The sequence below is a fragment of the Ctenopharyngodon idella genome, chromosome 12 (assembly GCF_019924925.1).
Source record: "Ctenopharyngodon idella isolate HZGC_01 chromosome 12, HZGC01, whole genome shotgun sequence".
Classification (NCBI taxonomy): Eukaryota; Metazoa; Chordata; class Actinopteri; order Cypriniformes; family Xenocyprididae; genus Ctenopharyngodon; species Ctenopharyngodon idella.
Genome location: NC_067231.1, coordinates 27,077,124 through 27,103,347, shown reverse-complemented (window position 1 = coordinate 27,103,347; position 26,224 = coordinate 27,077,124). Strand labels below are relative to the sequence as shown.

The 26,224-nt window shown below is 37.0% G+C and overlaps 2 protein-coding genes across 2 annotated transcripts; both read right to left on the bottom strand.

Moving 5' to 3' along the window:
• Positions 1 to 930: 930 nt before the first annotated feature.
• On the bottom strand, positions 931 to 5,153 carry zgc:111868 (uncharacterized protein LOC556628 homolog). The gene is made up of 3 exons (XM_051914921.1): positions 5,030 to 5,153; positions 4,810 to 4,865; positions 931 to 4,723 (listed from the first exon to the last, which is right to left on the bottom strand). Exons 1-3 carry the CDS (start codon positions 5,062 to 5,064, stop codon positions 1,038 to 1,040), a joined length of 3,777 nt encoding a protein of 1,258 aa, XP_051770881.1. The 5' UTR covers positions 5,065 to 5,153; the 3' UTR covers positions 931 to 1,037.
• Positions 5,154 to 6,963: 1,810 nt separating this feature from the next.
• glrx3 (glutaredoxin 3) lies at positions 6,964 to 25,628 on the bottom strand. The gene is made up of 11 exons (XM_051914922.1): positions 25,475 to 25,628; positions 24,176 to 24,284; positions 20,031 to 20,105; positions 18,481 to 18,682; positions 13,582 to 13,754; positions 11,905 to 11,966; positions 11,770 to 11,827; positions 9,694 to 9,746; positions 9,511 to 9,550; positions 9,214 to 9,306; positions 6,964 to 7,422 (listed from the first exon to the last, which is right to left on the bottom strand). The coding sequence occupies exons 1-11, from the start codon at positions 25,549 to 25,551 to the stop codon at positions 7,372 to 7,374; spliced, it is 993 nt and encodes a 330-aa protein (XP_051770882.1). The 5' UTR covers positions 25,552 to 25,628; the 3' UTR covers positions 6,964 to 7,371.
• Between the last annotated feature and the right edge of the window lie 596 nt (positions 25,629 to 26,224).

Below are 26,224 nucleotides of genomic sequence, written 5' to 3'. Positions count from 1 at the left end.
CCAGAGTAATAACACATGACTATTATTTAAAAAAAAAAAAAAGTCCTACAATCCTAGATGGTCAATACATCTAAAATACACAACAGTAAAATCTATAATGCAAAATATCTGTTTACTTAGAATCACAGCTGAAGGGGCTTTGAACAACATTTTATTCTTCATTTTAATGTGCTTTACACATTTTTTGCACCATTTCTTAATGTACACAGCTATACTGTGACATTTTGGCAATATGCATTTTCATATGCCAATAAATCACTGCTGAATGTTGTATGGGTGTGTGGGAGAAAAAGAGCGATAAAGAAAAAGGAAGGGGTTGGAAGAGCACAAGAAAAAGGAAGGGGTTGATTCTCATTTGCTGACTGACTGCCCTCTCTGACAGAGGAATATTAAACTGCATTTCATCTTTTCTTGGCTTTAATGAAGCTCAGAGCAAAGACAGGGCAAGGTCACAGTCAGCTGACATGCCTGTTCTTCAGAAAAATCCACCCGTCTCTCCAGATCACCCTAAAGACTACCCATCCTAAAGATTTGCCCTCTTGAGCCCTTAAACATTGTTTTGAGACCCTTGGCATTATCATTGCCATTCATTCTAAATCAAAAGGGGAAAAAAGTTATGCTGGTCTCAGCACTGGATGTTCTCAACACTAGAGTTTAGATTGATAATGTACATTAAACAAGAACACACATTAAGCAGAAAAAGGCTGAATTCACAAAAAAAAAAAAAAAAAAAAAACCTTTGTAGCCTGGTTTGACTTAAGGCAGGACATCCAGCAGATAACCTTAAATTTCACAAATTAGTACATTTTAACTACTCTAGTTGCATAGGAGGTAGCCATCATTACTGAAACACCATATTAAACCAGCAGTCATGTTCAAAAAAAAAAAAAAAAAACCCAACCCAACCCAACCAAACTCCACAAGAAAACATTGCTATTAACTCAATTTATTGATTCAAGTTACATTGTAAAAAGCACACCAGATTTATGCCATTTAGCACTGACATTAGTCCAAGGTGCAGGTTGTGTAAGAGTCCATTAGCCCTTGACAGATGAAAGGTATCTTCCTGAAGCAGAGGAGCTCTGGGAAAGTCTAGAATAGCCCGAAGGTTTCTGGCCATAGGAAGCATATCTACTTGACAAAACTGAGGTTGAGTCACTGGACTGACCAGAGAACATGCCTTGCGAAGCTGCTTGGACATTTGAGCCTAGAGATGAAGTCACAGAGTCTGGGGGGTGTTGAACAGAAGCAAACAGACCAGGAGACATTTGCCTACGGATCACAGAGCCTGAAGCAGTCTGAGAGGAGGGCATAGAAGGTTGGAGTCCTACACCAGAGAGGCTTGGGGTCCTCCAACTATTAGAGATAGAACTCTGGCTACTCTGGGCCACAGAATCCACAGGAGGGCTCAGGGCTGGCATGATGGAAGAACCACTGGAAAACTGAGGGGTTTGAGGGGAAGAGCTGCTCTGAGATACTGCTGTACCAGAGGCTTGAAACCCTTGGCTCCAACTAGAGGCTGAAGGCTGCAATTGAGACAACAGCGATCCACTTGGAGTAACCCGACTGTACACTGGCACTTTGGCAGCCACAGCAGCAGGGGAATACAGGCTAGAGGTACCTTGAAGCTGGAGAGATGAGCCATCAGTAAAGGTGCTTCCTGTCTGTGTGGGCACATAACGACTAGGGCCTGCAAGCTGAGTGCCAGTCCTACTCTGGGAACTTGATGCATACAAGTCAGAAGCACTTTGATCACTGGTAGATTGGCTAGAACCATCAAGGAGCGAGGAGCCATGCTTGGCATATGCAGGGGACCCAGGCCTGTACTGACTTGAGGCACTTTGAGACTGGCTGGACAAGCCACTATATCTACCACTTCCTTGCTGTGTGGAGGCAAATTGGCCAGGACTTGCTGCTGAAGTGAGTGTAGAGAACCTACTGGGAGCCTTAGAGCCTTGAGATAGAGAGCTACTCTGTGATGCTACTGTACCAGAAGCTTGAAAACCTTGTGACAACCTAGAGGTGGAAGGCTGCCATTGAGATGGTTGGCTCATAGAGTATCCACTTGGAGCAGCCTGACTAGACACAGGAACTTTTGCAGCCAAAGCAGGGGCATACTGGCTAGAGGTACCTTGAAGCTGGAGAGAGGAGCCATCAGTAAAGGTGCTTCCTGTCTGCGTGGGCACATAACGACTAGGGCCTGCAAGCTGAGTGCCAGTCCTACTCTGGGAACTTGATGCATACAAGTCAGAAGCACTTTGATCACTGGTAGATTGGCTAGAACCATCAAGGAGCGAGGAGCCATGCTTGGCATATGCAGGGAACCCAGGCCTGTATCTACCACTTCCATCCTGTGTGGAGGCAAATTGGCTAGGACTTGAAGTAAGGGTAGAGAACCTACTGGGAGCCTTGGAGCCTTGAGATAGAGAGCTACTCTGTGATGTCATTGTACCAGATGCCTGGAAACCTTGAGACCAACTTGAAGGCTTCAAATGAGATGGCCAGCTAAGAGATGAGGAAAATCCACTTGGAGCAGCCTGACTAGACACAGGAACTTTTGCAGCCAAAGCAGGGGCATACTGGCTAGAGGTACCTTGAAGCTGGAGAGAGGAGCCATCAGTAAAGGTGCTTCCTGTCTGTGTGGGCACATAACGACTAGGGCCTGCAAGCTGAGTGCCAGTCCTACTCTGGGAACTTGATGCATACAAGTCAGAAGCACTTTGATCACTGGTAGATTGGCTAGAACCATCAAGGAGCGAGGAGCCATGCTTGGCATATGCAGGGGACCCAGGCCTGTACTGACTTGAGGCACTTTGAGACTGGCTGGACAAGCCACTATATCTACCACTTCCTTGCTGTGTGGAAGCAAATTGGCCAGGACTTGCTGCTGAAGTAAGGGTAGATGATCTACTGGGAGCCTTAGAGCCTTGAGATAGAGAGCTACTTTGTGATGTTGCTGTACCAGATGTCTGGAAACCTTGTGATGCCACTGTACCAGAGGCCTGAAAACCTTGGGACCAACGTGAAGTGGAAGGCTTCAATTGAGATGGCTGGCTCAGAGATAAGGAAGATCCACTTGGAGCAGCCTGACTGTACACTGGCACTTTTGCATTCAAAGCAGCAGGGGCATATTGGCTGGAGGTACCTTGAAGCTGGAGAGGGGAGCCATCAGTAAAGGTGCTTCCTGTCTGTGTGGGCAGATAAGGACTAGAGCCTGCCAGATGAGTGCCAGCCCTACTCTGGGAGCTTGATGCATACAGATTAAGAGAACTCTGATCACTGGTAGCTTGGCTAGAAGCATCAATGAATGAGGAACCATATTTGGCATATGCAGGAGACCCAGGGATATACTGACTCGAGGCACTTTGAGACTGGCTGGACAAGCCACTATATCTACCACTTCCTTCCTGTGTGGAGGAAAATTGGCCAGGACTTGCTGCTGAAGTAAGGGTAGATAATCTACTGGGAGCCTTAGAGCCTTGAGATAGAGAGCTACTTTGTGATGTTGCTGTACCAGATGTCTGGAAACCTTGTGATGCCACTGTACCAGAGGCCTGAAAACCTTGGGACCAACGTGAAGTGGAAGGCTTCAATTGAGATGGCTGGCTCAGAGATAAGGAAGATCCACTTGGAGCAGCCTGACTGTACACTGGCACTTTTGCATCCAAAGCAGCAGGGGCATATTGGCTAGAGGTACCTTGAAGCTGGAGAGATGAGCCATCAGTAGATGCAGAGGACAGTGAAAATAACCTGCTAGGAGATTGAGAGATGCTCTGAGATGCACCAGATGTCTGAAACCCTTGTGACACCGCTGTACTGGATGCCTGCAAACCTTTAGTCCTAGAGGTTGAAGGCTGCCACATCTGAGATGACTGGCTTTGAAACAGAGAGGATCCACTCTGAGTTGCTGGATTGTACTGACGGGACACAGGCACTTTTGTACCCAAAGAAAATTTGGGAGCATACTGGCTAGTGGTAACTTCAGGCTGGAAAGATGTAGGAACATGTTGACTGGAAGCTGCCAGCTGAGTGCCAGCCCTGCTATGGGAGCCTAATGTATACTGGCTGTATAAGCTCTGACCACTGGTAGACTGGCTAACACCTAGGGGTGAGGCGGAAAGTTTGGTATATGCAGAGGACCCAGGGATATTCTGACTTGGAGTACTGGAGGAAGGAGACTGGAGGAGCAAACCACTTACACCATGTGTAGAAACAAGCTGGCTGGAACTGTCTGCCTTTTGTGGCCTAGAGCTGCCCTGAGAGGTGTAAGTAAACTTACTGAGGGAACTGGCTGAGGAATCAGTGGAAGAGTTACTCAGAGCAGACAGTGGACTAGAGGTTTCTCCCAATTGATGGCCAGTCTGGCTAGTTATATCCTGGACGCTTGGACTGAAGGAACCCTGAAGTTGCAGCAGTGATGTGAGGCTGTCTGAACGGTGCTGATTTTGAGGTAAAACCATGGAAGCAGACACACTTGGTGCACTTTGGGTATGAGACGTAGATTCATAGCTGCTGGAAACACCACCTTTTACATACTGGTGTGAAAGGGAAAATCGAGACCTGTTGGCATTCAGGCTTTTCCCAAACACATTAGAGGCCACTTCTTCAAAAGGAATGCTTCCAGTCACTGGAGCCTCCAACACAGAAGACCGGGCTCCCCGAGGTGAGAGAACCTTGTGGACCGGCCCTTTCCATTGAGGCTGAACATCCTGAGAACTCCAACCTACAAAATATGAGCACAGCAAATAAAGAGAAAATGGGTGACATCTTCAGTTCAGTTCTCATTTTATTCATTAACAGGATACCAACCTTTATGTCCAACAGCATGTTTCCAGAATGTCAACAGAATCAAAAGTATAGGGACCCTGAGAGGGGGAAAAAAAAAAAAAAAAAAAAAAAAAAAAAAAAATTATTATATTATATTATATTATATTATATTTACACACAAATATATTGTAATAAACTCTTGCACAACACATGAATATCACAAACACTCCAAACTAAGATTTAAATTCAAGTTTTAACTAACCTTTTCCAGCCCAGGTCCATAGCAAAGAAATACATTAACAGAACTACTTTGCTAACAATTGATTCTATTACTCTTCAAACCAGAAAAGCTAAAAATCTATGTATACTTTCAAAACCAAGCATTTGTTTTTTATAGGCCTGTGTGTCCAATCAGCTTGCACATCCAATGACATAAAATACTGTTCACCTGTGAACACAGCTGGATATTTGATTGAATTTGTCAAAAAGTAATGAAACATAATTACCCATCCCATTACCCAACCCTTTATACTAAAACACTGAAAATCCTCTAATTGGCAATCCAGCTCTATGATCTTGTCAAACAGGACCATGAAAGTTTATTTACACTTTGAAAAAAAAAAAAATATATATTAATGAACTGGTTAGAATTGTATTGTAGGCTAGGGAATCACACAGTGACAATGGTTTGTAGAACCACAAGATTAAGTTGCAATGTTTGTTCAGGGGATTGTTGAACAATTTTTTATTTTTTACCTTGAATAAGGTGAATTCTGAATAATCCAATAAAACAATAGACAAAGGTCGTAAAGAAGGCAATGCATTTTCACGTTTAAATGTCTTTCATGCAAGCAAGAGTGCAACTAGCAAACAAGGCTATTTAATTAATATCCTGCTAAAAGCAGGTTATCAACCTACTTAAAAAAACGTCATCTTTAAAGAGCAAGTGCAATTGTTGTTTTAATTAATCTTATACGCTATCATAGACCTATATGCATTGTACTATGCACATGAATATATTTTCATATCCTTCATTTTCAGAATATACACATAAAAGCTTATATATATATATATATATATATATATATATATATACTTACCAGGGCCATTATAGATATGCTATTCAGATGCATATGTGTCACATATGATGAAGAAGTGTCTGACTTCATTTTAACACTTAAAATGATTTACTATGTATAATACCGCTATAGTTCAACCATCAAGATTTAACCACCAGACTAGCAAGAATTTAAATAAGCCCAAATGCAAGTAATAAATGCAAATATAAAACACACATTTTGGAGACCTATTGCTGTCATTACTGATGTCTTATTATTACCCACTGAAAACAAAACCAATTCAAAGTATTTGTAGTAGTACACATTATATTTATAACAGCCTTCACAAGGTGTATGCTTACAATATTGTTGTCTGGAATGCATTCCTGCTCTTTAAGGCAGTGTGATAAACCTGTGTTAATCTGTGTATAAGTGTGTACCTGCAGTGATTATGCATGACTATGAACAGTGCTTGCCATATGTTTTAGTTCACGCATCAATGAATATTTGAGTGTGTTATTGTGGGGAGATGTGTTGAAATGTTTAAAAGGTTTCCCTAGCACAACCATCAGGTTATCATGGGAGCGCAGCAATTACCCAGAACCACAGGTGAGTGTGTGCGTAAAAGAGAGGAACATAATGGCCACTCTACGCTCTCGGCTCAAAGCCAGATGAGGTGTGGGTCGACTCCCCCCCCCAACCAACGACTGCTGATTAATATTTATGGATCTTTAATCACAATAAGAGAGTTCTTCCTGTCCCCAAGAGCTCGGCATAGTCACTCTGTCTGAAAAGCTGAAGAATCACATTAATTAAAGCAAGTGGACGTGATCGTGGTACCTCCATCATTCCCATGCGCATTAAAGAGATCACATATTCAGGATAAAAACTCAAATAAAGGCAGCAAAAAATGGCCTAATCTAACAACCTGCAATTAAAAGCAGTTAGTCAAGCTCTTTAATGAGGGCACATGCCAAATCATGACTGAGACATTAAAGAAAAACAAGGATTTATATTGATGCAAATGCATACTGATGCATCCCAGAAAACAGCAAAGGACTAACATGTATTATGTAATACATAATCAATGCATTAAAATAGTAAATCACTAGCCAATTTTAAAGAAAATGCCCATATATAGGATCTTGCCCAATGCCATTTTTATTGAAATTGGTTGCAAGGAAAGGGACATTCTCATCAAAAAGCATTTGACTGGACAAAACTTTGTCACAGCAGACACATTTCAGACATGTCAAAACCAGGTGTACATTTTAATCTGTCTCGAATGACCACTTGTAATCAGATCAGCCAGAGACATAAACACCAGGTGTAAACAAGGTCTAAAATATATAATTGCAACAAAAACAGATTAGAACACAGTTGGATTGGATTTACAGCAAAGTTTCAATATTGTTTTTGAAAATGAGTCATTTCCAAATGAAACTTGGATGGAATAAGTCTAATCTGAGTTCTCCAGTCCTGAGGTTAGTGCAGGTTACAGGTATATCAGCGATGTGATCCACATGTTCTTCAGTGCTGGAATAGTTCAGTTTTCTCCTTTTAACACAGACACCAGCTCACCATTCTCTTTCAGCTCCTGTTTAATGATATAAACACATTTTACATCCTTTTAACTGAAAGTATGATGCAGTCAAAATAAACGAGTCTCAATTTGCATACTATCCTTCCCCTTTAGCAATGATTCTCCACTGGTGTCATGATCCAAAATTGTTTTGTTTATTTGGCAAAATATTCAAACTTAAGTCACCGAATACTAATTTCGAACAGATTAACACATTTATGTGATGTATTTAGGCTATATTTTGTGTTACATTTATTTAAAATAAATATCACTCGGTTGGATAATGAATCTAATGCACTGACCAACATTTTAAAAGTTGTTGTTTTTTTTGTTTTTTTAGGTTCACAGATAGTCCTGACAGCATTGGCTGTAGAGCTCATTTTGTAGAGGTTTACCTGCCCTCTGCTGGAGAAATACACCCACTGCAGGATACAGTATATCTCACTTTGATAATGTTACAACAGATTTCTACAAAAGTGGTGCAGGGATGATGTATTTTTGCAGGCCAAAACCCAGAAAGAGCTTTATTAATGTTCATTTTAGCACTTCCAGTTCCATCGTCCTGAAGTCAATGGGTTTTTTATGGGTTTTTGGTTAAATGCTTGAAATAAGGTCTGTGGTAAACAAGCTCAAGATATTTTCATCCTTTATTGTACAATTTAAAATACATCAGTAATAACCACTTTTGATTTTTTAAAGCTTTTACTTGTCTTGTAAAAGGTGGGTGCTAGCAAGTGACAATGGGAATACAGAAGTTGTCTGGGACATTAAACGTTGTCAGCCGAGTTGATCTATTCACTAGAAAGGGATCTAGTGAATAGATCAACTCATCTATTCACTAGATCCCTTTCACAGCCACATTGTGTTTATAATCACACTTTTGCAAACTATTATAACTTGAACTTTCAGGGAAAATATTTTTTTAAAAAGACCGTAGGAGTTGCTTAGTGATGGTGACGTTTGAAGTCATGCGACCGCGGTGAGGTTCGTTTATAGCCTTTTGATTCTGCCGATTGCATTTATGCTTTAAAATTCATAAAAGTTGTGTTCATTTGTGAAGATTATCATGATGATCAAAACGTGCAAGAATCATAAGCTTTTGTTAGTCACAGACTTTATTTTCTGCAATAATTCAAAAGCCAATTATGGATTTTTGTTGCGGGAACCAGGGTGATGCTAATTTCTGGGTTGGCCTACAAAAATACATCATCCCTGCAGCTCTCCATTTCACATAAATGCTTTTCTTCTGAACTTTCTATTCATCAAAGAATCCTGAAAAAATGAGCAGTTTCTAAAAAAAATATATCATGCAGCACAACTGTTTTCAACATTGATAATAATCAGAAATGTTTCTTGAGCAGCAAATCAGCGCATTAGAATGATTTCTGAAGGATCATGTGACACTGAAGACTGGAGTAATGATGCTGAAAATTCAACTTTGCCAACCCAGGAATAAATTACATTTAATAAAAATATTCAAACAGTAAACAATTATTTTAAATTGTAATACTTTCATAATATTACTGTTTTACTGTATTTTTGTTTTGGTGAACATGAGACTTCTTTCAAAAATATATTTTTTTAAATCTTACTGACCCCAAATCATTTGAATGATAGTGTATATTGGATTTAGTTTGAAAAGTTTAATTGCTCAAATCTGCATATCAGTGAAAAAAAAAAAAAAAAAACACCTTTCACTCTAATACTATATTACTGAAAGCTATAATTATGTAAAAATACAATGCTATTTTTAATACCTAATCCTGAATTTATTTTATTCATATTAAATGTTGTTATGGGGTTCACCTTGACTATGTCCAGTCCTCCTATGAGATCCCCTTTAACATACAGCTGTGGGTATGTCGGCCAGTTAGAGTACGTCTTGAGTCCTTGTCTAACCTGTGAAGACAACCAAAAGTACATGTTTTGCCTAAAAACACCAACAAACAAACTATTTATTTATGGACAATCACATTCTAAACATAACTGTTTAATTGTTATTCAGTTCTCAGTATATAGGGAGCTCACTAGGTTTTGGAAGACAGTCTTTACCAAGAACATAAATGGAAATAAATGGAAAATTCAAACTGAAGGAACTCTCACCTCTTCATCTACCAATATGTCAAACGTATCATATTCAACTCTGAAATGTTAATAGAAAAATGTTACTTTAATAACATGCATTTAGGCTTTTAATAATTCATAAATGTTAAGAACATTCTCCAAAAAGAGCTTTGTTAAATTACACTGTGTGTGTAGACTCTGGAATTGTGAAAAGTCTCTCACCCTGTGCTGTTCATTATTTCAAGTATCTGACGGCTGAATCCACACTTGGCAGCCTGAGTATTCACAAAGACATGAGTTAAGAGGGTAAAAACACTAGAACATTTTTCATATTATGAAAGGATGCAGTGAAGTGAAGCTCTGCGCTTGAAAGCCAATCAGAGGAAGCAAGTTTTTAACTCCACCAAAACACACGCAGACTACTGGAAAAGCTCAAAGAACAGAGTACATAAGACTCGAGTGGCTCCTCTGGGCCCAAACCAGCACAGAACCAAACTTTCATTTAGAAACTTAAAACTACAACCACCTACAAAAGCTATTCTGAAGTGCGTCTCAATAACTAGGGGAGAAAGAGGAGTTAATAGAACAAGAGAGACAGAGAGAGAAGCCAGTCAGACGAGAGGAAAGAGAGGCCTCATGGGGAAAGACTTTAAACTACTGCAAAGAATGTCTTTCATGTGTGAGTGTTAAAGATCAATACAGTTATGGGGAGAGAGGTGAGGGGTCTTTCTCCTCCATTAAAGAAAGAACGTAGGTCTATCAGTGCCGGAGCCGCCTGACATCGATTTCCAGCTCCTCTTTACACCTGCATGCCTTCTCTTACTGTACGTTAAAGGAAAAAAAAAAAAAAAAAAAAAAAAAAACCTTTCTGTCAGTATTTACTCACCTTTATGTCATTCCAAACTCACATCATTGGAATTTCATTGGAACACAAAGGAAGTAATTTAGGAGAATGTTCTCACCGCAATATTACTTTATTAATTGTTCTAAAATAATATTATACAATTATTTGATCTTTTTGGTTATTATTTAAAAATATATTTTATTAATAATAATTTATATTAAAATGTATCTTAACTTTATTTTTTTTATTAATAATAATAATAATAATAATAATATTAACAACACCACCACAAACACCACAAAACAATTGCAGAATGTAAATTATTACTTTATAATGTTCTAAAATAATACCATAAAATTATTAACTATTATATTTGTTTATTATTTTTACATTTATTTTAAGTTATTATAATAATAATAATAATAATTATTATTATTATTATTATTATAAATATAATAATAACAGAAATGTTATTAACTAAACCACATTTTTTGTTAATTGAAATTAAGCTGAAATAAAATATATATCAGATGGAAAACAAACTAAATTAACCTTTTAAAATGTTGCTTTGGCTACTGCAATCACTAACTAAAATAAAACTAAAACTGAAATAAAAATAAAAGTAATACTTAAAAAACTAATAAAAATAATTTAAGCTAAAATTAAAACAGAAAATATAAAAAAGCTAATCCAAATATTAATAAAAAGTATATAAATTGTATATAAATAAAACTGAAATAACACTAAATAATAAATATTTAATATGATATTTGCTAAATGTTGCAGAAATGTTCAGTTCATCAAAATTTCCTGGTTACAAAAATGTCAAGCAGCAAAAACCGTTTTCAGCACTGATAATAATAAGGAATGTTTCTTGAGCAGCAAATCATCATATCAGAATGATTTCTGAAGGATCATGTGACTGAAGACTAAAGTAATGATGCTGAAAATTCAGCTTTGCAAAGGAATAAATTACATTTTTAAATGTATTAAAATAGAAAACAGTTCTTTTAATTTGTAATAATATTTCACAATATTACCATTTTTACTGTATTTTTTACAAAATAAATGCAGCCTTGGTGAGCAGAAGAGACTTCTTTCAGAAACATTAAAAAATTGTGATGTTTCCAAACTTTTGCTCTACCAGCTAGCTGACCCATGCTAACCAGCCAATGAAGAATACTAATAGACCAACTACTTAGTATAACCCCCTAAACTGAGAACCAACTCATTAAATTGGGTCTGTTCTTCACATAAAGCTGGTGTGTGACTTCAAAAGACTTAAAATAACAGCATATGGGTTGGCAATGACATGAGGTTGAATACATAAATCCATTTTCATTTCTGGGTGATCTATCCCTTTAACAACCTCTGCTTTCCTGTCACTCTTTTAAACTGCATTTCAGGAGAGAGAAAAGACTTGAGAGAGAATAAGAGCATTTAAGTTCACCCACCTCTTTATTGCCTTTCATGAAGAGCATGACAGGTGATTTATTGATTAGAGATTTCAGCCTGTCAGAAGAGAGAATGTTTAAACAAGTCCAGTCATACAGGAGCAGGCGTTTGAGCGTGCATGTATCTGTCTTTACCTGTTTTCCAGCGAGACGGTCTTGGGGAAAGTATTCTCAAGTTCACCAGACTCGACCAGCTCCTGTGGAGGATATATAATATCTCTGAATCCAAACTCCCTTTCAACTCGATACACACATACACACTCTCCTTTCATAAGTAACAGCTCCCTGCTGAGAATATTTTACCTCTCTGTAAAGGTAAATTCACTATCTTAATGAGGAAGGGCCTCTAGGACTCTTGAGAAGAGAGGATGGATGCTGGGTAATCTAGCCCTCCTCTCTCAGCAGGGCGCTCTGCTTGCTTTAAGCAGTATGAGCTCGCTGGGAATGTAGAGCAACATAGAGCTAATAACAGCTAGCCGAGAACACACACGCCGTCAAAAGTCCTGAAATGCCAACACTTAATATAATACACACAGGAAAACACGCACAACATCAAGCGATGAAGAAAACAGGTGTTGGGGAAAACACGAAAATATTTAAAAGACACTGCTATGCTCTGATTTTCACTGAACGCAATTAGACGTGCCGATATTCGGTAATACGATATATCACGATAATGAATATGCGCGATATTGTTACCGTGGGCACCTCAAAATACCGTGAATAATTATTTATTACAAATTATGCTAATTTTTATATTACATTTTAAGAATACTTTACCCATCAACCATATAAAATCCACAACACCGCTGTATGTGGCGTCAAAGAGGCAGGCACACTATGTAAACAAACCCAACATGCATGAGAAGCACATGGCAGAACGAGTTCACTCTCTGACAGCAGAGGACGCTGATGGAACAGCAGAAATGCAGCGGTTACCCCGGAAACCCCGTAAACAAAGCAGCTGCAGTACTACAGTATTTAAAATGCTTCAAACAGCCATTCAGTTTTTTTGTATTAGCAATGTTGTTCATCACAGCATCAAATACTTAATACTTAAAGACTTAACTGGCTATTTATTTTAAAACTGAAACATTTTTATATTTTAATCTGGACTACAACATGCCCTATAATGATTTTTCTGATTATTTGTTATTGTTCAGTAACACTTGATGACCTAAGGCTTCATTAGTTAACATGTTAATTCATTATTGCCAAACTGACAATAAAAAAATTCTTTTATTATAGCATTTATTAGCATTTAATATAGCATTTATTAATCTTAGTTAATGTTAATTTCTAGTTAATGTTTATTAACATTACTAAAATCAAAAGTTGTAATTATTATTTAATGGACCTAAAACTAGCAATGATCAGTTGTATTTTTAAACTAATATTAACAAACAAAAAAAAACCTTCTGTAACAAATGTAGCTACTGCTCATTCTTAATCTTAGTTAATGCATTAACTAACGTTAAATAATGAAACCTTATATAGTGTTACCTGTTGTTTTTTATAATTCTTTTGCACTTTAATCTGTTTGAAACATTTTACTTTATAATTTGTGTACTGCGTTATTGTATTGAAATGTTCAGAGTTATTTTTGTTATAAGAAAAAGAGTTCTTAAACCTGTTAAACTATGACAACACTTTTTTTGCAACTTATTTCAATACCGTGATAATACCGTATCCCGTGATAAAAGCTTAAGCAATTATCGCAACATAAAAATTTGATACCGTCATATGCCTAAACTCAATCAATATTGTTAAAGTTTCTCATTGTATCCCGCTGACGACAGTGACTCCTCACACCTTTAGGATGTCCAGTCCCCCGATGAGATCTCCGTTGACGTAGACTTGCGGATAAGTGGGCCAGTTGGAGTAGGTCTTGAGTCCCTGTCGGACCTCTTCGTCCGAGAGGATGTCAAAACTGCTGTACTGTACATTGTGGTCCTTCAAAATCTGAACAATCTGACGACTAAAACCTGCAAACAATGCCAAAAAAATGTATTTAAATAAAGACAACAAAGGTAAAACAAAATATCCACTTGTGTGATTTTTACTAGCTTGCACTTTAGATGCTTCGAAGAAACTAAATATTTTATGAAAGCAAATAAAGTAAATAAACTAGTGCTGTCAAACGATTAATTGCATCCAAAATAAAAGTTTGTGTTTACATAATATATGTGTGTACTGTGGGTATTTATGTATATATAAATATACACACATGCATGTATATATTTAACAAAAAGACATTATATGTATAAAATATTTATATATACTATAAATTCTACATAAATATACACGTATATATGTAAATATTTCTTAAATACATGTATATATGGGTATTTATATATACATAAATATACACAGTACAGACACATATATAAACAAAAAATTTATTTTGGATGCGATTAATCGTACTAAAATAAACCTATTCAAACGTTGCCATTCGTCACTGTAAAATTTTTTTAAAAAAAAAAGGTATATATATATATATATTTTTTTTTTTTTTTTTTTTTACATAAAACATTTTATTAAAAGTTCACTCTGTATGCTCGTGTATTTTACAAGTTTGCACTTTTTTAAATGTTTTGAAGAAACTAAATATTTTTTAAAGTAAATAAATTTATTCATGATATATCAAATATTTTACATGATAGTGTTATTTTAGTATCAAGGTACTATTAGTTTTCATTAATATTTTGAATTAGTTTTTTATTTAATAAATTATTTTATTTTTTATTTTGCATTAGTTTTTTATTTAAAGTTTTAGATTTATTATAGTTTTTTGTCATTTTTATGAGTTTGTTTAATGTCTAAAGTTTTATTTCATTTGTTATTTTAGCACATCAAGTTAAAATGAGAAATGTTTAAAGTTTTTTTTTATTTTTATTTATTTTAAGTTGTCTTATTTTATTTCAGTCAACATTTATTTAAAGCATTTAAAAACTTTTTTTTTTTAGGATTTTAGTTTTAGTTTACTACAATGACAACAAAAACTGTCATCTGTAACTGAAAATGTAAAAAAATATATATATGTATATTTTAAGTCAGCGAGTTAAATTTTAAGTGAAATCATAATTACTCATTTTTAGATACTATGAAATATTGAACAACACGACTGAAAAGCTGGAACACAGTAGCAGAATTCAATTTTATGATTTCTGAATTTTAAATAGAAGTTCTCTTCATTTAAGATGACTACAAGCCAAAAATGAGAGAAGATAAAAGAGAGAGAGAGTGCAATATTAGATGGGAGGAGACAAAGAGAACAAGACGCAAGAGAAACAGCACACAGGGAGGAGGAGTAAGCGAGAGAAAGAAACAAGATCATGAGAGAAAGAGAGAGATAGATGTGCAAGGTGATGTGTAGAGTCTGTGTAGCCCCTGCAGTAAAACACCCATTTTCATCTTGTGTGGCTCATGAGGGAATTCATTATAAAACAGCTTCAGGCGTCTCACTTGTGCTTATGCATTTGCTGGTATATTAGCTCGACTCTATCAGAGCGGGCAAACAGGCGGGCAGCTGCTTTCTCTGGCTCCGGGCGAACTCCACCAGACATGCTGCATTGATTGCCGAGTCCTTTACCCCTCTATGCCTGCACCTACAGGGGACGAAGACCGCTCGCTTAGGCCGACTCTGCTCAGGAGAGGGGCGATGTTATAGCCTCGTTCCTCTTTTGAAGGACAGCCCACTCAGAGTGAGAAAGGCTGAGAGATCTGAATTGCTATACAGACCCTTAACCTTTTAATTTGACATGCATAACTGCTTTAAAGTTAGCGTTAGCCGAACACTTGATCATTTGGCTCGACGCTCGTATTGGAACGAAAGAGCGTGTTTACGTTTAGAACCCAATGCACGCCACCGACAGGCATGGCTCGTTCTCTGTGCATTATTTCTTGATTTGGATATCAGCCAAGTGAATGAGAACATCAATAAGTTCCAACATTATAATATCTCCGAGCCGGGCCGACCCACTGACACCTAGCGTGGCTTCAAATAACATCAACGGCGCCAAGCAACAGGTTTCGGGCTCAGAGACGAAGCGGCGTAAACTCCGAGGATCTTCTATTAATAAAGCAGAGCTGGAGGAGCTGGCAGCCGTTGAAAGCCCAACATCACGTTTGAGATTAGAGTTCAATATCGTTTTTATTTTGATCTCAGGATGGCAAACGCCAGCCTTCCCCCAGACCTTCCTCTTTACACAGCCAAAACGTCAAACGCTAAACTGCGCCTCAGTCCATGACGAAATATGCACTTTGAACTATCAAAAGTATTTTGTTTTGAATGGGTGAAATTAATATGAGGATATTTTCCAACGCTGAACCACATATCTTTGACATGAGGAGGAAGTGTTAGTAGGAAGGAAAAAGCAAGCCAGAAAATCAGCAAATCAAACAGAAATCAGCAAGATCAAACCGACAGCCTGAAGTTATACACAAACTAAAGACTAAAATGCTATTAAGTTATTAAGCTGTCACTGTGAAGATTTAATGAGTATAACTTGGGTGCACAAAAGCAGAACATGTTCTTTATTAAATTAGAGTGACTGCTTATCAGCCAATTGTTGATTAACAAAAGTGGTTGTTCAACCTTGTGAAGACTGTAAAAAACAGATTATAAAAAGTGTATGTTAGTTGATGGAAAGCTAATAATTAAAATCATGAAAATGTAAAATTAAAATCTGCTGTAGCTCAAACAGTAGAGCATATGCCAAGGTCATGGGTTCGATTCCTAGGGAATGCATGAACTGATAAAACACGCACCTTGAATGCAATGCAAGTTGCTTAGGATAAAATGCATTAATGTACTTGAAATATTTTGTTTAACTGCATGTCATGGGACCATAACCGACATCAGAGAACCGTGAACATGTGAACGTGTTGTGAAATATTAATTTAAAATCTCGAGGGGACTTCAAGTAAACATTTTAGGGCAAAGAATTTGGCTGAGAAAAAAAGTTTGGGAATCCCTGCCATACGCACAGCACAAAACACACATAAACCATGGAAGTAGCTGTGCAACGAGAGAAAAACAAAAATAGAATGGTGTACTTGAACTAAATGCACGTCGCACTGTGTTGCACCAGCTTCACTGATTGTAATGGGAGATATTTAGATCAACAGGTTAAACAGGCTGTTTTTAAATTAGGGATGGTATTCAAATATGTGGGCTCCTAAAAAACGAATATTTGATTATTCGATTATTAAGTTTAACAAGAAAGACGTTATTTTTTAATCATTAAGTTGTCAACATTTCTGAACAAGCTGTCATTTAGGCACCTAAACAACAAGCTTATATTATATCTTATCTTGAGGTTTTCTTTTAGTTGAAAACATTAATGTGTATAAACAAAAATATACACAGAACAAAAGCATTTAAGCTCAAGCAGAGTGAATGAAAAAATAATAATAATAATAAACTGCTCCAATTTTCATACAGAACGTACACACTCTCGAGTCGGCATACGGTTATTGCAGGGTTGCCAGGTTTTCACACCAAAACCTGCCCAAATTGCTACTCAAAACTAGCCCAATCGCGGTTCGGCAGGGGGTCCCCCACGCATCCCGTCCTCGTTTTTGGCGAGGTTCAAATTGTTAAAATTCGCATTCCATGGGCTAAATATCACGTTATTTGGGTCGCTTCAACCCGCGGACATAAAAAACAACCCGCGGCAATGCTGTTAAAGTAGCCCAATTCCGCGAAAAACTGTGGACTTGGCAACACTAGGTTGAAACAATGTTTCACATCTCAACATGTCAGTCTGATAACAATAAGGAGCCTGACTTATTGTTATCAGACTGACATGTTGAGATGTGAAACATTGTTTCAACCCAGTGTTGCAGAACAAAAAAAACACTCCACCGACACAGATGTTGCAGGGACACAAAGATAACAGTGTGGTAAGCGAAGTTTCTTACAGCACTTTCTGTTTTCTGTTCTTAAACCAGTCTCCTTCGATGAAACTTAAAGGAAGCATATGTCTCGAGATCATTTGGCCATCATATAAGTTATCTTCTCGGCTCGCTCAGGGGTACAGCTGCGCTTACCTGTCGCGAATACAATGATGGACAACTGTCTTTCCTTATTCGGCCGGTCAATAATGATGGTTTGGTGTTTGGATTTCATGTGATTTCTCATTGTGGTGGTGATATTATGATAACTCAGTTTCACCCCACAATGTTTGCACATGACATGTAGATTCCTTTGATCAAAAGTAATTCCATTATGTAAGCTAATTTAGTAAGATCACTAAGTAATTCCAAACATTGCTGCGCCTAGAGGCAGATGACGACATTCTGTGATCAAATACAATCAACTTGTTTACACGCTCCACAGCGCCACCCAATGCATTTAATTATAACTGTGAGTTTTAGTTTCCGTGCTTTAGGATTTATCATGGATTCAGTGCATTTATGGCCAGCAAAGCAACATAGCAAAATTCGAAAAAATATTACAGATTGAATATTTGTGCACACCCCTATTTTTAATGAGTGCAAACTCTGCGACAAACAAGCCAGACTGGAAACCAGTCTCTTTTCCACCAAAAGGGGTACCTGGGATATAGTAGCACAACTAGACACATGTCCTTTGCACTCAAAACAGATGTAAAGTCCATCCCGTTCACTCCACCGCCAACGTTTGCTCTAACTAACCCACTGACCCCATGTTAATTTATGCGAGTGTGTGTATACGGGTGTGTTTACCACAGCGAGGCTCCTGGGGCGATCCCTTCATGAAGAGCATGCAGGGTGCGGCGTTGATCAGCCTCTTCAATCTCTCGTTGAGATCCTCTTTAGGGACGTCCCCCACCCCGACAGCCCCGCCCCCACTGGACCCCAGCCGCTGCACCTTATTGGTCAGCTCAGGGGCATGCGCACCATCCAACCTGTCAATCTTCTCACCGCCCTGAGGGTTGACGGTAAACAAATAAATAAATAAATAAAAAACACTCAAGAGTGAGTAGTGATAGATTGAGAGGGAGGGAAAAAAACAGCATTAATTTTTTAGGATGCTTGCCAGTTTGTTTAGATTGTTTGCAGGAGAGAGAGAAAACAGGCCGCAGGCTCTCCTGGTTCTTTGACATGTTACGCCAAGAGAGGGAAAGTCTTGCCAAGCCGTGTGTTTGTTTAACCTCCGATTATTTCTCAGTTGCTTGATTCTAACACGAGGAGATTTTGCAGCTCACATTACTTGATCGTTAAACTCAACCTTCCCAACAGGCTCCGTTTTTCTAACCTCGCCTCCCTCTGCTAAATAAACACAAAAAACTATCACAGCACACCTAACATAAATAAAAGCTGTGTGTACAGAAAAACCTAGACGAAATCTGGCACGAATCAGCATGCTCTATGAAACATAAAGAGCACAGTGTATTAGTGGACTTCATGCTATACAAAAATGAAAGAAAATCTATAAATCTAGACACCATTTACTTGCTTAATAAATTTAGCTGGTCTTAAATTTGTTCTGGTTCTTCATCAGTGCACATTATTGCAAAGAAAACAAATTAAAATCTTTTATCTAAATGCTTCAACTTTCTCCACCTCTGAAACAACTTTTCTGCTGATGTAATTAAGGCTGTGTAGGTGGGGAAAAATAATAATATCCAATAATTTCATAGCCTAACATGCACCATCTAATCAAATTCAAATGGATAAATCCAAGTCAACACTTAAAAAAAAAAAAAACATATTTACAAATTTGTTTTTTCAAAGGTAACCTGGTGTATTTCTGTGTAATAGCAAAATAGAAAAACTAAAAATACATAAAACCAACTCGGATGAACAAATAAGTTTAACTGAATAAGTATGATTCACACTTCTGCTTATAAGACCTCAGAGAGTCAAATTATTTTTGTGATAATAAAATTGTGCCACAAATGCTGTAGACAGAGCTCAATTTCTACTGAACCTATAACATTCTTTAAGGAAATTAGAGCAAGAAAATGAAATTACCTAAGAAAAAATATAAACTACCATTCAAACGTTTAGAGCGAGTTCATTTAATGCAAGGATACATTAAAATTATTACAAGTGCCAGTAAAGACAACGTTGCAAAAGATTTCCATTTAAAACAAATGCTGTTCTTTTAAACTTTCTACTCAAAGGTTTCCACAAAAAATCTTAAGCAGCACAACCGTTTTCAACATTGATCATTTTGAATAGAATAGAATTTTGAATAGCCTCTTTATTTATTTTTAATCATAGTTTTAGGTCAATCTGAGCCCAGCTGATGTCAAATGTGTAAGTTTTACCTTGAAAAAGAGGAAGGTGGGAACTGAAGTAATCTCATACTTCTCAGAAACCTCCGGGACAGCCTCTGCCTCCAGCTAAAGTAGAGAGAGAGAGAGAGAAAACTACTGTACTAATGATCCTTTATAATTCTCATTAATAAAACATCACAAACATCAACATGTCAAACATAACACACACGCTGACAGTTTGTCTGGCTGTTAAAAAAACATTTAAGACACAAAGAAAAAAAAAAAAAATTACATGGAATTGACAACTAAAACTACACATCTAAACTCCACTGCTTCAGCTCTAACATGTAAAGTGATGACAGCTGATACTGGCAGTCAAAATTTGGACAGTTTATGTTGATTTTATGTTTCTGATGATCTTAAAAACATTATGATCTAAAGGCTTATGGTTAAATGGTTGAAATTAGTTTTGTAGACACATAAATTTCTTAAAAGAACCAAAATTATAAGCAAAGAAAAATGATCAAATTCCAAGCTTGTTCTAAGGAATCCAACATAATTCATTTATATAGAATATAAGGGCAGTTGTTGCTTAAATAACTCTTTTATGCTCTGCTGACTGTGTGATGAAAGACAGTATTAACCCTTGACAGAAGGTAAAATTTCTCTCTGCTGGTTTAGCTAAGGCCATGAGGAAGGTAAAGTCATTCACAGCCTGAGGCATTTCAATGCACTCCACTGGGAACCGGAGCAGAGGGAGGAGAGCAGCTGGATGTGTGTACAGTCACACAGGAAAATTTGCAAGAATAATGGCCATTTTCAAACAGGTACAGTGCTTAGCGTAAATGAGTACACCCCCTTTGAAAAGTAACATTTTAAACAATATCTCAATGAACACAAAAAAACAATTTCCAAAATGTTGACAAGACTAAGTTTTATATAGCATCTGTTTAACTTATAACATGAAAGTAAGGTTAATAATATAGCTTAGATTACACATTTTTCAGTTTTACTCAAATTAGGGTGATGCAAAAATGAGTACACCCCACTGAAAGTCTCTGAAGCAAAGCTAAATTTTAGACTACAAATGTCTAATTTAACAAGAATTAAACCACAGGTGAGTCTAATTATTCATTACACAGGTGTCCAGCAGACAGTTGACTATAAAAGGGTGTTAAAACCCCTTCCCATTTCATGCTGTCAGCAATGGCACCACATGGAAGAGAAATGTCACAAGACCTGAGAAAGAAAATAATTTCTTTACACCAGAAAGGTAAAGGCCACAAGAAGATCAGCAAAGCTTTACTTATCAGTCAGAATACTGTAGCAAAAGTGGTAAAAAATTTAAAAAAAAGATGGAACTGCAACCATCTCACAGAGACGTCCAGGTCATCCACTGAACTCGACAGGAGCGTCTTCTGATGAGAAGGGTTGAAGAAAATTGCCATGCAAGTTCACTGCAGTTATCTAAAGAAGTAGAAAGCCAAACTGGGGTGACTATTTCCCGTGACACAATACGGCGTACACTGCAGAGAAATGGCATGCATGGGCGCTGTCCACGAAAGAAGCCTCTCCTAAAGCCCAGGCACAAAAAAAGCCCGCCTAGAGTTTGCCAGGGCCCATACTGACAAAGATAAAGACTACTGGGACTCTATACTCTGGAGTGATGAGACCAAGATAAATGTTTTTAGAAACTGATGGCTTCAAAACTGTATGGCGTCACAAAGGTGAGGAATACAAAGAAAAATGCATGGTGCCTACAGTGAAACATGGTGGTGACAGTGTCCTTATGTGGGGCTGCATGAGTGCTGCTGGTGTCGGGGAGCTGCATTTCATTGATGGCATCATGAATTCACAGATGTACTGCTCTATACTGAAAGAGAAGATGCTACCATCACTCCGTGCCCTTGGTCGTTGTGCACTTTTCCAACATGACAATGATCTTAAACACACATCTAAGGCCACTGTTGGATTTCTGAAGAAGAACAGGGTGAAAGTGATTCAGTGGCTCCTGATCTGAACCCAATCGAACACCTATGGGGAATTCTGAAGAGACAAGTTGAGCATCACTCTCCATCCAGCATCCAGTCTCTAAAAGAGGTCATTCTTGAAGAATGGAAAAAGATAGATGTTGCAAAATGTCGCCAACTTGTTCAGTCCATGCCTAGAAGACTTGGTGTTGTCATTAAAAATCATGGAGGCCATACAAAGTACTAGATGTAGTAGTTTTTGTTGTGGGGTGTACTCATTTTTGCATCACCCTAATTTGAGTAAAACTGAAAAATGTGTAATCTAAGTTATAACATGAAAGTAAGGTTAATAATATAAGTTAAACAGATGTTATATTAAACTTAGTCTTGTCAATATTTTGGAAATTGTCTTTGTGTTCATTGAGATATTGTTTAAAATGTTACTTTTCAAAAGGGGTGTACTCATTTATGCTGAGCACTGTATCTCAAACACCCCCTGCCATCTGCAGGCTGGTCAGAACAGAGTTCTACCCCAAAACTCAGCCATTGGTTGAGCCATTACTGGTATGTGGGCTGGTTTAGATGCTCAAACAAAAAGAGTAACATTTTGACTGTCACAGTGTTGTACAATTTTTAGGGAAATCAATCTAAGAACGGCATACACAGTTTTTTCACTGCATTAAACTGAGATAGGAGAAAGCATTTTATTAAAAAATAAAATAAATAAATAATTTACGTTTTTAAATTCACAAAAGAATGAAATACTAAATAACCAGAATATCAGGAACTGATTGGATCGTTGGATCATTATCGTTTGCTAATTGCTACCATCTCATTTTAAATAAAGATTACGAGCATACATGAATTTAAAAAAATGATGTGCACGAATAAATAATTTGTAATAAACACAGTGATATTCCACATGCACACAGAAGGATGAATTTTGATTTCATCGTGACTTAAAGGGTTAGTTCACCCAAAAATGAAAATTATCCCATTATTTACTCACCTCAAGCCATCCTCCTAGGTGTATATGACTATCTTCTTTCAGATTCACATTTTGAAGCCAATAAAAGTGCATCCATCCATCATAAAAGTAATCCATATGGCTTCAGAGGGTTAATACATTCTGAAGTGAAGCGATGGGGTTTTTGTAAGAAAAATATCCATTTTTAAAACTTTATTACCTATAACAACTAGCTTCCAGCAGACGGCCGTACGCATCGATTTTCGGCGGAAGAGTGACCTCTGACCTGACGCATGACGCAATGATGAACGCAGAGGTGCAGATGATAGAGCAAAACAAAACACCCGTCATGAATTAGAAGTCTAGAGAAATTTTAAAGAGAAATGTCAGAGGATTTCGATGTAAGAGAAGAGAAGCTTGAGTTTGTTGCACAGCTCTATTTGTTTGAACCGCGAGAAGCGTCTAAGCTTACGACACTCCTACATCCTGCGTCATACATCGCTTCAGGGTTTCTCATTTGCCGCAAGTCGACTTGCAGAGTATACGTAAGGCTGTCCGCCGGAAGCTAGTTATTTGCATTTATAAAGTTTTAAATACGGATATTTTTCTTACAAAAACGCATCGCTTCACTTCAAAAGGCCTTTATTAACCCCCTGGAGCAGTATGGAATATTTTTTTAATGGATGGATGAATTTTTGGGGGCTCCAAAATCTGCCGTCTGAAAGAAGATAGTCATATACACCTAGTATGGCTTGAGGGTGAGGAAATAATGGGATAATTTTAACTTTTGGGTAAACTAACCCTTTAAAGATCCAATGGAAATACTTTATTTCTAATTATTATCTAATATATGCATGTAGTACTAAGTCATAGGTGAGCATATTTTTGGTTCCATTATAACTGCATTCAAAGCAGACATCAATTTTGAGGTCTATCATTTGCCTTTTTGTAAAATGGCCAAATAGCATTCAAAAATAATCACTTTGCATTTTTGCATTGAGAAACAAAATGCATGAAAACAATATGGCATATTCAAAGCATGGTTCTGTTGCTTTCAGCAGCCAGACACATACATTTCTTGCAGCTATTGGTGTGAGTTTGAGGCTATTGGACTCTTTGTGAAACTTTTCTTATATTGGTTCTTATATCTGTTGTCTTATATCTGGCCTTTTGAAATCGGTGTCCTTCGAAGGACGCAGCCTCTAAATTGGGACACAGCTATTGTACCACATTGCTGTAAGAGTCAATAGTTCCCCTACCTTCACAAACATGGTGTGTTTGTGCTCTTTGGCTAATTCTGTCATCACATCGTTCATCTGCGAACACTGCGGAGCCCATGGTGCGTGGAAATGGACAACGGTGAGGGACCTGAAAGGCAGGAACGAAAATTAGCTTTCAAGAAACCTGGATCACAGACTTTGGGATTGAAATTTAGGGAGGATTGTCCCAGGGAAATACACTTTTGAAGCAAATCGATGTAGAACTGAATTACTAGTTTCATTTAAATGTGCATTCTATACTGTAATGTGGAGAAAATTTATTGTTTTGACATGACAGTAAAGACAAGAAGATAAAAAAAATACCACAGTAGTAGTAATGACCAATCACAGAAATCATGAATGCTTACAAGAATAACTTATTATTTGTCTTTTAGCTGATGCTTTTTTCCAAAGTGACTCATTAAAAGGGACATTTTTGGTTTTAAGCGCTTCACACAAAAGCAATAGTTCATGTCTGAACACTTGTAAGGTTTGAACCTCCTGAGACCAGCCCAGATTGTAAAACACTATGCTGCATCATTACAATGAATCATTTCATTAATTATTTGTCTGTTCATATTAATGTTCCTCTGCAATACCAGATGAACAGGATATGCCAGTATTTAATGAAGAACCAAAATGTAAGTGTAGAAGCAAACTGGGAATGATTGTTGATGTTGCCTAGTTAGTTGAAATAATAATAATAATAATAATAATAATAATAATAATAATCACAGACCTTATTATAAGACATATTCGCTAAAAATATATCAAATACCAATTTAAAAATTAGTTTTGGCATTCAAGTTTGGAATGACAGGTCCTGACATTGACTGATTGACTACCAAGTACAGATTACAGAAGGATTCATTATAAATTATAAACCAGTCTAAGTCAGCCTAGAGTTCTGATTATGAGACTAATAATATTATTCCTACTACCACTACTACTAATAATAATAACAGACTTAGACTGTAACTAGGATCCTCGAACAGCATGAATTTATCAAATGCTCTCAAAAACAAAATAGACAATTTTTAAGGACAGCTGATACAATATATTGCAATAGTAAAGCAATTAGTCCATGATTCTAATCTATCGATATCATAAAAAAACCATTAATATAGATTTACATTATATTTACTTGTGTTTATCTGAACAGGCCATCGGTTATTTCATTCTGTTCGATGAAAAGGGCCTCTATAAACGTTTTATCCCCGTTCATGTTTTAGATCAGATTCAGAGCAATGCGAATTGAATTATGTTTAAAGACAACCTTGATACATTTTAAACACTTACTTGCTGTTATTTTTTAATAATTCCTCAAAATGCTTTAATGATGTCGCGTCCGTGAGGTTCGCCATGCTGCCAGACATTATTAAGCGATCACCGAACCTTCCATCAGGACACTGTACTGACACAAGACATTATTAAACAATATACGATATCCCTAACATCGAACACATATCCACACACAGTTATGTGATAAATATTGAGTTAAATATAATATTTTGGTTAAACATATAAACTTTTGAGTTATATGTAACATATTAAGTTTTAAGTCACTTTTCTTACACTTTCTTTCAGAGGTTAAATTTACAGTATGTGGAAATAACCTGATAATAACTTGAATCAGCACATCTATCACTTGAATAGTTTTATTATTACTTACATTAATCGCACACAATTATACATATTACCAAACAAAGATATCTTAATCTCCAGAAGACTTGAAATATATCACATGAATCATATATGAACTACTTTCATGAACGTTTTGTGTCATTTTGTAACGACAGTCTCCACTGACTTTAATTAATTCACTTTTGATTTAGGAGAACGTTAATCCAAGGTTTACATAATTATGTACATTAGGAAATCCTAAGTATTATCAGTGTGAAATACGCAACAAGATAATCATCAGGATTAAAATTAACCTTCGGTTAACCAATTTAAGTGTGAAAAGTACAAGGGTGAGAATAAATTATAAAAGTTTTTATTTTGAGGTGAACTATTCCTTTAAATTACATTGGCCGACTCATTCGCGCT